The sequence below is a fragment of the Lactuca virosa genome, chromosome 8 (genome assembly GCF_052849685.1).
Source record: "Lactuca virosa cultivar CGN04683 chromosome 8, Lactuca_virosa_CGN04683_v6, whole genome shotgun sequence".
In the NCBI taxonomy this organism is placed as follows: Eukaryota; Viridiplantae; Streptophyta; class Magnoliopsida; order Asterales; family Asteraceae; genus Lactuca; species Lactuca virosa.
This window is the reverse complement of record NC_136433.1, coordinates 49720824-49731610: the sequence shown is the minus strand read 5'-3', so window position 1 is coordinate 49731610 and position 10787 is coordinate 49720824. Positions and strand designations below refer to the sequence as shown.

The window sequence follows — 10787 nt, the reverse complement described above, 5'->3', positions numbered from 1 at the left end:
TCAAAAAACATATCTTCTAACTCCAACTTATGAATGAACACATAGTTTATTCAGCAAAAGAATCTGAGTTCAAAGCAAATTGACTACAAGAATATTACTACTACCTTTTGATACCCTTTTTCTGAGACTATCATTCTAACTCATAATTCACCAAAAAAAAATAAGACAATTCATGACTTATATTATGATCAATTTTTCTAGAATTTAAATTCATCTGCTATCAATGGTGGGATAAAGGAGCAACCTTGAAGCGTTTGTTCAAAGATATGGCCCACTCTCAGCAATTTTTCCTGCAAAAATCCAGTAATATAAACAGCATTTCTATTAAAAAAAAAGATTGATGAATATTATAAAATTTATTTTTCAGAATGTTAGGGTAAAATGGTCATTTAGTCTAAACCTGTCTAGAAAAGTAACAAACTTTATATATCAAGAAATTATTCCCACCTCATCAAAAGCAGCCCCTATCATTTGAACACCAACAGGAAGGCCATTTTGGACAAATCCACATGGCAAAACCAATGCAGGCAATCCAGCCAAGTTGACATTCACCTGCAATTTCACAAATGAAAACAAAAAAGTCAAAATAATATTCAGAAAAAAAAAAAAACAACTTATTGCATTAAGAATAACACAAAAGGAACAAAAGGTAGCATTTAAGAAACATAGAAAGACTTACAGTCATAATATCCCCTGCATACATTGCCAAAGGATCATTTTTCTTTTCACCTATAAATAATACAAATATAACAAATAAATTAACAAACACTGGTTATGATTTGAGATGATTGTTTTCACATCAAGACACAAAATGATGATGTGGAAAATTACCGATTTTATATGCTGCCGATGGAGCTGCAGGTGAAATTAGAATATCATGTTCATCTAATGCTGCCTTGAAGCTTTTCTGGACTACAGTTCTCACCTAAATCACCATAATTTACTGTTTACTGTTTACTCAATGATTTCTTGTATGTGAAAAAGACATAATTGCCCTTGTCGTTCTCATCATAAAAAAAATAACCCTAGAAAGCTTGTGTAACAAACACAACACCAAGTAAAGTTACCTGCTGAGCTCGCTTGTAATAGGCATCATAATAACCTGCTGAAAGGGCATACGTCCCCATCAAAATCCTCCTTTTTACCTGAAAAATATTAACTTTATTTAAATCCTAACATTTTACAAATTTGCCCTTTATCATCAAGTTTTCCTTTCATACCTCTGGACCTAAGCCATTAGCACGAGAACCTCCATAAAGGGAACTTAGCTCATCAGAAACAATTTGGTTGCCATACCTGGAAATTAAAAAAAAAAAAAAGGGTGTATCATGTTACCAATCTTTATATTTTTAATAGTCATATAAACTTGTTCATCTAGCATTATTGTAATGTTATTTCTTAAATAACAGGTTTCATATCTACATTTGAAGAAAAACAAGATTTTATATATTACCTAATACCATCATAACGAGACAAGTTTGAAGAAGATTCGGATGAAGCAAGAACATAGTATGCTGGTAATCCCAGAGAGAAAGAAGGTAATGACACCTGATATCCATTATCAAATAGAAAAAAAGGAAAGTTAAACCACTACATGTATTGATGATGAACATGAGAAGGGCATTTACGTCTTTTACATTGACAAAAAATTGCAACTTTTGTCCCATGGACATTAGTCTAAACACTGAATTGTCATGTCCAGTGACCTAAATGACTTTAAAATAAAATGGGAACCTCTGTCACTATACATCCCAATTCTTCCATATGAGAAATAGCACCACGAATAGATAAAACTACTTCTTGATCAACTCCATCACCAAGAGTTTCACGAATCACACCAACTCTTAGTCCTTTCAAGGGCTGTGATTCAAGATAATCTTTGGCAACAAACTGAGATGTGAAGTCAATAACCTCCTGAAGACATAGATTTTCACAAAGTTATGGCAATATTGTAATTTCAAGATAAAACCAAGGGCAAAAGAAACACACCCGTTTGCTACTAGTGGCATCGAGTTTATCATGGCCACAGACTGATTGAAGAAGGATGCCAGCATCAGCAACCGATGAGCCAAAGCATCCGATGACATCAAGCGATGATGCATATGCCACTAGTCCAAATCTTGAGACACGACCATATGTTGGTTTTAAGCCTACGACACCACAAAATGATGCAGGTTGTCTGACACTTCCACCTGTATCACTTCCTAACGATACTACACATTGTCTAGCGGAAACAGCTGCAGCTGAGCCTCCTGATGACCCCCCTGGTACACATTCAAGGTTCCAAGGATTTGCAGTGACCTAATTTGTATCAAAATGGATAAATTGATGGCAATTTGGTAGAAGAACTGGAGAAATTGGAAAGAAATTTGTAATCTAACCTGGTAAGCTGATCCTTCAGTAGTACTTCCCATTCCGAATTCATCCAAATTAGTTTTCCCAACGATAATGGCGCCACTCTCCTTCAACTTCCTAACAGCAGTCGCATCAAATGGCGGTCGATAATTTTCCAATATTTTAGATCCAGCAGTGGAAGGCATGTCGGCGGTACAAATGTTGTCTTTGACAGCAACCAATACTCCGGCGAGAGGTCCCACATCCTCGTTTCGATCAATTTTCCGGTCAATTTCATCTGCTTCGTTTAAAACGGTTTCTGAGACGTGAAGGAAGCTCTTGACATGGGGTTCGGTAAGGCGGAGACGGTTGATAAACTCTTCGGCAAATTGGCGGGCTGTTTTCTCCCGGGAATGGATGGATTTTTGGATAATTTGGATTTGAGAGGTGGGGGATGATGTAGAAATGGCCTGAGCTTGAGCGGCGGCGTGGATGGCTTTGGGATAATGGCGGTGGTGGTGGTGGAGAGGTTTAGACCACCGGCAGTGGAGGAGGAGGATGCGAGGGTTTTGTACTGAAGATAGCATTTTTCGTCTCGTGGAGGGAGCGTGTCCGAGGAAAAAGAACAACCATCGGAGGAGGGGTCCGATTTAAACACCGTGGCATTTTATTTTATTTTTTATATATATTTCTTTGTTTAATATTTCTATCTATATTATTTTTTTATTATTATTTTTTTATTTTTAGATGTATTTTTGTTATGTGTTTGAACATTTGGAAGAAATTACATAATAAAAGAATTTTTTTTAACAGCTGGTTAGTGATTAGATGTTAAATTAACCAAGTTAGTTAATTCGTTTATGTCCGGATTTAAACCCAATACATCCTGTCTAAAAAGTTTCCACCTCTACCAATGTATTATATAAAATTCTCAAAAAGCTATTATTTTATTATTTTGTTTATAAAAATCATATGACCTTGCCCAAAATAATACTTCATGACCATGTAAGTTTTTTTTTAATTTTTATTTTATTTTATTTTTTTTAAATATATTTTAAGAGCAACATGTATAAGGTCATTATATTTGTTTTAATAGACATTTTTTGAATGAAAATACATTGTTATATTATAATTTTAATAAAAATACATTATTATAAAATAGTCATAAACCATTAATTTACAATATCCTAAAATAAAGAGTGAATTACACGACTGGTCCCTATGGTTAAGGGTAATTTGCACGTTTGGTCCCTAACTTATTTTTTTAACTCGGAAGGTCCCTACTGTTTGTTTTTGTTACGCACTTGGTCCCTATCTAACCTAAAAAGACTATTTTACCATTGATTTTTTAATTTATTTAAAAAACACACCCCCAACCCCACCCTTTCACTTTATCTTACCTACCCATCATTTTCCCTATTTAAATAATAGTTTTTTTTACGTAAGACAGGGACCAAGCACGTAATAAAAACAAACAGTAGGGACCAAGCGCGTAACAAAAACAAACAGTAAGGACCTTCCAAGTTAAAAAATAAGGGACCAAGCACGCAAATTACCCCAAACCATAGAGACCATTCGTGTAATTTACTCTAAAATAAAAGGGTTTAATAACTAAAATGTAACACAATGAGTTTCAAGCATTAACTGATAGTATGTTAGTTTTTTTCCTTTTTTTTCAATAAAAAATTTCATATAATTTGATATAAAATATACAAGTATCATAAACAAGAAGTTTTATTAGATTTAATATACTATTTTTTTCAACATTAAAACCATTTTACTAAAACCATTTTACTGGTTTTATGATAACAGTTTTCTTAGAACATCTCAAAAATATTTTTCAAATATAATTGTATATAATCTTTAAGAGTATTATGAATAGTCATTATATATACTCCTTTTTCATAAAAAATGATTAATGTTGAAGTTAGGCACTAAAGTATTATATTTGTAATTTTTTATTCATTAAATTTTATATAATATTTACAACTACTCCTTTTTCATAAAAAATGATTAATGTTGAAGTTAGACACTAAAGTATTATATTTGTAATTTTTTATTCATTAAATTTTATATAATATTTACAACTAAATTTGTTTCTAGTCAATTTGGTTCTTATGATCCGGTGATAATGTGTTTTTTCTTTTGTATTTATATGTGTTTTCATAATCTTTTTACTTTATTTCTACATATTTTCTTAAAAAATATATTTACAATATCATTTCATGTAACTCGGTGGCTAAATTAAAGTAGGGGGTATGGCAACAAATAGTGATAAACATGTAAAAGGATATAAAGATGTAAAAATAATTGTGAAAAACATATAAGAATGAAATAAAAATGAAGTTACCAATGAGTCTTTGGCCTAAATGTATCAAGAATTGATAGATAGATGCTCTTCGGCCAAAGTTGTGTAGATTTTGAAGTAGAATAATAAGTGTGTTTGAAAGATGTTATATAAAAATAAAGTCGTAAAAACGAACTATGAAAAAAACATGTAAAAGATAAAAAATGAACTTTTAAAAATAATTTGTGAAAAACATGTAAAAACATAGTAAAAAAATAAAGTTTTATTACCATATTGTGAAAAACATGTAAAAATGAAATAAAATATGGGGGACGACAATGGTGCCAGTGGTGGTTAGGAGTGGGTGGTGTGGGGTAGGTGTTTTTATATTTTAAAATTTGTTTTGAATTAGAAAAATATGAAGAACAATAATTATTGGTTTTCTAAAATTTTCTAAGTTTTTAATTTTGGAAAAAAAAAATCATTTTCCGTAAAAAATTTAGAAAAATTGTTGAACCAAACGTGTTTTTAAAATTCTAATTTTTTCTTGATTTTTTTTCTAAAAAACAATCTATTTTTTATTTTTTCGATTTTTTATTTTTCCGTAACTAAACGCAGTGTTACTATTTAATTTCAAATATTGTTTAGTGTTTAGTTTAAAAAGGATAATAAAAAAAGTGTAATTTATTCCGATCTTAAAGCTAAGTGGACCGGAATGCATATGGTGCAATAGTTTAGGGACCATTTGTGTTGTTCACCGTATAATTTTTATATTACAGATCTCTGTGTCTATTTCGTCGTTTGAATCTTCATAAGATCTACGTTTCTGAAACGCAACGTCAGCGAATTGCATCGTGTTTGAATTCTTTTGAATCATCTATACCTTATTGCAATTAGATTCAATCAAGAAGCTTACCGAGGTACGTGTCTCAATGATTTTTTTGCCATATTTGCATCAACAATACTTTATAAAATTGGGTTTTCAATGCAATTAAAAGTAGGCAATATATCGTGAGCTTTAATGTTTGTTGCAAATTGGATTTTATGAGCTAGATTTTGAATGTCTTGTTAAATTTGATCAGAGCAGGTAATTTTCGGGAACTTTGATCAGTTGGACTTCAGAACTTTATGACTTAGGTCAAACTTGATACAATCAAATTGTAGTGGAGTTTTCTATTCATGTGCTAGTTCTGTTCGGTGATATTGGTTAACCATGGGGGTTGGAGTTTAGATGGCTTCGACCACAATTCAGGAACAAAATGGTAGAGAGTGATTTAAACACCCAGAAAATTGCTCATGAGGAAGGATTCGGATTCCATAGGGACCCTTCATTCTCTAATTGGGGCGACAAAGATGGGATATACAATCAGAATCGTGTACAAGAGGATGAGATTGTAAATACAAATGAAGTGGACGACAATTTTGAACTACCAGTGCTTCAAAAAGTTGATGAAGAACAGAGTAGTGAATTGAGGGGTGTAAAGATGAATAGAAGTGGCAGTATAGATATGTTTCCTGCTCCTAGTCCCAGAAGAGGAAACAAAAATCGGAACTATTCTTCTTTTGATATTGAAATTGCTGACAATAGAATGCTAGATCCTGAAGATACCGATTTTGTTGAAACATATATGGCTGTTTCATCAAGCTCCAGGAATCCCATTGCTGTTTCTGATATACTCAAGACATTGTTTTTCATACTCATGTGGTACATTTTCAGTACATTATTGACCCTGTAAGTCTTCTTTTCTTATTTGCAATATCTATTTCATGATTTCATCTTGATCTACAGTTTTAGATTGCGTTTCTCAATGTTAATAGGTATAATAAGACTCTACTTGGAGATGATATGGGAAGATTCCCTGCTCCTTTATTGATGAACACAGTTCATTTTGCAATGCAAGCTATTTTGTCAAAGGGTATCACATACTTTTGGTCTAAAAGATTTGAACCTTCTGTACCTATGTCACAGAAGGACTACTTTGTGAGAGGTAAACATTCATAAAAAAACAAATACATTATACATCCCATTGCTGTTGATATCATAGATGTATTTATAGCTCTAGTTCTTCATACATGTTGTTACTTTTTATTAACTTTTCTAATAAATAATAACTAATGCTACAGATGGACTTTGCCTTTCACAGTTGTACCCACATCTCTTGCAACTGCACTGGATATCAACTTGAGCAATGCATCCCTTGTTTTCATCTCTGTTACATTTGCCACCATGGTTGGTCAACTCTCTCCATTCATATTAGTCAACTCAACTTACCTTTTTTTATCAGTTTTAAATCTTTTTTCTTTGTTTGCAGTGCAAATCTGCATCTCCAATATTTCTTTTGATATTCGCCTTTGCATTCAGGTACTATTATTTACTTCAATTTGGGGTTGTCTTCTTTTTGAACAAGCTCTTATTTTAGGCATTATTTTAATAGTATCTGTTGGGATTTACTGTGTAGGTTGGAGACTCCAAGTGTCAAACTTCTAGGCATTATTTTAATAATATCTGTTGGGATTTTATTAACAGGTATAATAAATAATAATCCATTGCACAATTTCTTATTTAGTTTTGTAGATTGCTTATATGGATATTTTTTTTAATATACTTTTGCAGTTGCAAAAGAGACTGCATTTGAATTTTGGGGTTTTATATTTGTCATGCTTGCTGCTGTTATGTCTGGTTTTCGTTGGAGCATGACTCAGATCCTTCTTCAGGTATTTTAATTTACAAAAAAATAGTTTCTGAAATATTTATCTCCTACCTTTTTTTCTATAAATTTGTACTAATATTATATTTTATCTTTCTGGGCTGGAAAAAAAAACCAATTGGTTAACTCTGACACCTGTGGAACCTACAGAAAGAAGTCTATGGTAAGCAGTTGTCTACATAATTAACTTTAGAGTAAATTACATTTTTGGTCCCTGATTATAGTTTATTTTTGCGATTTTGGTCCCAAATAGTTCTCTTTCAATTTTGGTCCTTATTTAAGGTTATTGTAACGTTCTTAGTCCCTTTTCCATGGCTATATTCTTGGGACCAAAATTGCAAAAATCAGTTATACTCAGGGACCAAAGATGGTCATTTTACATGGAACATATTCTAAAAACGTTGCAAGAACCTTAAATAAGGACCAAAATTGCAAAAATATGTATATGCAGGGAGCAAAAATAGTCATTTTACTTAGAACACACACTAAAAACGTTACAAAAACCTCAAATAAGGACCAAAATTGCAAGAGAAAACCTACCGGGACCAAATTTGCAAAAATCAACTATACTCAGGGACCAAATTGGTAACATATTATCTATATCAAACAGGTTTGAAAAATCCACTGGTGCTGATGAGTGTTGTAACTCCAGTAATGGCTGTTGCAACTGCTTTGTTTTCTCTTATTTTGGATCCATGGGATGAATTCAGAAGGACAAGTTATTTTGATAGCCCATGGCATATCACCCGAAGTGGCCTCTTAATGCTTTTGGGGGGAACTCTCGCCTTTTTTATGGTAATTGTTTTTAATATAATATGACTAATTGTTTGTGATTATAATAATTAATCTTTGCATGGTTTTATATTTGCAGGTGTTAACAGAATACATTCTTGTTTCAATGACAAGTGCAGTGACAGTGACTATTGCTGGAGTTGTGAAGGAAGCTGTCACAATACTGGTATGACAGTTGACAGTTGACACCTTTTTAAGTAAAAAAAAATGACTTAATCACTGCAGAAAATAGTTTAGTGGCTAAATTGTAAAATGATAAAAGTATGTTGTGCTTTTCTGTATGATTCTCATCTACCAAAGCGTGTCTTTATAGATTTATTATCTTAACACAAAAGAGTCTGATTATAAACATCAAATACATATCAACATAATATAAGAATATCTGGATCAGTTTTGAATTTGAGTAAATTACAAAACTGGTCCTGGTGCTTTTTGATTTTTTTTACAGTATTTAATCAAAAACTGAAACATTTTTCAATTTTGGTCCTTATTTATATGTTTTATCGATTTTGATCCTTGGAACCTTGAAATAAGGACCAAAATCAGAAAGTCATAGGAACAAAAAATCTATGTTTTTATCGATTTTTGGACTAAACACGATAAAAATCTGAAAGCACAGGGAGCATTATTGTAATTTACTCTATAAGTTATAACCAGAAACTGTTTTTGCTTTCTGATTCTTACAGTGTTTAGTCCAAAATCAAAACATTTTTAATTTTGGTCCATGGAATCTTTGAAATAAGGACCAAAAACTAGAAAGTCCCAGGGACCAAAATCGATATGAAACCTTAATATAAGGACCAAGATTGAAAAAGGTTTCATTTTTGGACTAAATATGATAAATACTGAAAGTAAAGGACCATTTTTGTAAATTAATGTATGAATTATAACCAGAAACTGCTAATCAAACAACGGTTTCACCAACATTAGTTGTAATTACTAATTTGATATCTCAGTTTTATTTAATTACAAAGTATTTTAATGTTTTATAATTATTTTTCAGGTAGCTGTATTTTACTTTCATGATGAATTCACATGGTTAAAAGGAGCTGGTCTCATCATAATCATGTTTGGTGTGAGTTTATTCAACTGGTACAAGTAAGTCATAAAACCTCTCAAGTCATTTCAAATGTCCTTTTTGACCAAAAATAATTTAATTTATTTATTTTTTTTAAAAAAAATACTAGGTACCAAAAGTTCCAGAATAGAACAAGAAGCGGAGCTAAAATAGCAAAATCTGACGATACTACCCCTGCAAGATATGTTATTCTTGAGGATATGGAAGGCGAGGAAATTAGTCCTTAATTAATCCTTCATCATGTTTGTTACATTCTTCATTACAAGTAAGCTCTTTTTTCCTGGATATTAATATTATTAAATGAATTGTTTTTCATTTTTTTTTAATTGTTGTGTATTATGACAAATCTGCAGATGGAAATACATAAATTCGAGGTGTTATTTACCAAAAAATGTAACAGAAATGCTAAGTATGAACCCCTTATTTTATCATTATTTAGCCTTTTTTTTTGTAGATCATATACATGTTCTAGGGGTTCATTCGTAAATTGTCAAATGCAGTTTTGTTGTTGCTGCATAATTTCCAAAAATGTACTTACGTACAATCATATATATCATTTTGTTCTTTCTTGGTGTAGAGTCTCTTCTTACCATCATTTTGTATAATATTGTATATGTATGGTCTAATTGATATCTTAAAAACCCTTTTAGACTATGTTTCACATAACATTACTAAAAGTTACTAACCAATAAGCTAGCTCAGAAAAATGACTAAAAAAATGTTAAATGTTAAAAAAACAATAAAACAAAATATTCTGTTTTGTGACAAAATTATACTTTATCATCATATAAAACATAAATTTTTGTGTATGAAGAAAATATGTTGTGAATCACTTCCCTAAATTAAAACTATATAAAATGATGGAAATATAATCTTAACAACCCAAAATGTAGTCGTAAAATGAAAAGGAAGTGATAAAAATTAATATATTGTATAGTTGAGATTTTTTGTTTTAATTTTTTTTTTTCTGAAACGCTAGTATGTATTTTTTCTATCGGACAATATAAAAGATTGAAATAAACTAGTTAGTTAATATATGATAAAAAAATAGTCATGGATCAGAACAATGTTATTAATATTTAGTAATTTAACAATAATAAATACATAAAAATATATATAAATCAAAAGGTTTAAAGAAATGTTTGATAAAATCGTTTATTTTTTTTCTTGTGACGTGGGATTAAGGATTTGTTTTGGACTTTACTATAAAAAACCATTCGTTCGTGATTACAGGTTGCAAAATGTTATCCAAGAAACAATCGGTGGCCGAAATAGTTGAACGAGTTCAGGAATTATATAAACATTACAATTTAAAACTCAGTTGAATGTTGTAAATTTGATTTTAATTTTTTGAGGAACAATAGTCAGACTTAAATAAGTATGCTTCGAGCTGTAAAAAAAATGTTATTTTAAATTTAAATGTAACGTTATCTAATTTAATTAATCTAAACTATAATGAGTAGGTTATCATATTAGTTGCTTCTAAGACGACAGTTATTGGTGATCTTCACCAACAAAAAATCAAATACTCCCAATCAACCGGGAGGTTGGTTTATCTTAAGTTGATATAAGGTACCATTATTTGTTA

General features: G+C 31.0%; 2 protein-coding genes across 4 annotated transcripts; one reads left to right on the top strand and one right to left on the bottom strand.

Annotated features, from left to right (window-relative positions):
* LOC145132637 (Amidase family protein) lies at positions 1 to 2973 on the bottom strand. The gene is made up of 10 exons (XM_079067502.1): positions 2382 to 2973; positions 1990 to 2301; positions 1735 to 1914; positions 1454 to 1548; positions 1221 to 1296; positions 1068 to 1145; positions 832 to 925; positions 680 to 729; positions 448 to 552; positions 1 to 290 (listed from the first exon to the last, which is right to left on the bottom strand). The coding sequence occupies exons 1-10, from the start codon at positions 2919 to 2921 to the stop codon at positions 198 to 200; spliced, it is 1623 nt and encodes a 540-aa protein (XP_078923628.1). The 5' UTR covers positions 2922 to 2973; the 3' UTR covers positions 1 to 197.
* Positions 2974 to 5406: 2433 nt separating this feature from the next.
* LOC145134615 (putative sugar phosphate/phosphate translocator At1g06470) lies at positions 5407 to 10481 on the top strand. 3 transcript variants are annotated; one of them, XR_013719241.1, is made up of 14 exons: positions 5407 to 5541; positions 5704 to 6353; positions 6440 to 6609; positions 6766 to 6851; positions 6934 to 6983; positions 7081 to 7148; positions 7236 to 7336; positions 7480 to 7492; positions 7940 to 8124; positions 8201 to 8287; positions 9125 to 9219; positions 9309 to 9464; positions 9553 to 9608; positions 10433 to 10481. XR_013719241.1 is itself a non-coding variant. In XM_079069459.1 (13 exons), the coding sequence occupies exons 2-12, from the start codon at positions 5881 to 5883 to the stop codon at positions 9424 to 9426; spliced, it is 1446 nt and encodes a 481-aa protein (XP_078925585.1). In that variant the 5' UTR covers positions 5407 to 5541; positions 5704 to 5880; the 3' UTR covers positions 9427 to 9464; positions 9553 to 9775. The 3 variants fall into 3 exon arrangements, 2 of the variants coding, with proteins under 2 accessions (XP_078925585.1, XP_078925586.1); XM_079069459.1 differs by lacking the exon at positions 10433 to 10481 and having other exon boundaries at positions 9553 to 9775; XM_079069460.1 differs by lacking the exon at positions 10433 to 10481 and having other exon boundaries at positions 5413 to 5541; positions 5709 to 6353; positions 9553 to 9775.
* Positions 10482 to 10787: the final 306 nt, after the last annotated feature.

Excerpts from the sequence above, each read along its gene's own strand:
- LOC145132637 (XM_079067502.1), bottom strand. The coding sequence starts at position 2,921 with ATGCTATCTTCAGTACAAAACCCTCGCATCCTCCTCCTCCACTGCCGG. Across the intron at positions 1,146-1,220 it reads CTAATGGCTTAGGTCCAGAG|GTAAAAAGGAGGATTTTGAT; the intron begins GTATGAAAGGAA and ends AATATTTTTCAG. Across the intron at positions 926-1,067 it reads ATTACAAGCGAGCTCAGCAG|GTGAGAACTGTAGTCCAGAA; the intron begins GTAACTTTACTT and ends ATGGTGATTTAG.
- LOC145134615 (XM_079069459.1), top strand. The coding sequence starts at position 5,881 with ATGGTAGAGAGTGATTTAAACACCCAGAAAATTGCTCATGAGGAAGGA. Across the intron at positions 6,852-6,933 it reads CTGTTACATTTGCCACCATG|TGCAAATCTGCATCTCCAAT; the intron begins GTTGGTCAACTC and ends CTTTGTTTGCAG. Across the intron at positions 8,125-8,200 it reads GAACTCTCGCCTTTTTTATG|GTGTTAACAGAATACATTCT; the intron begins GTAATTGTTTTT and ends TTATATTTGCAG.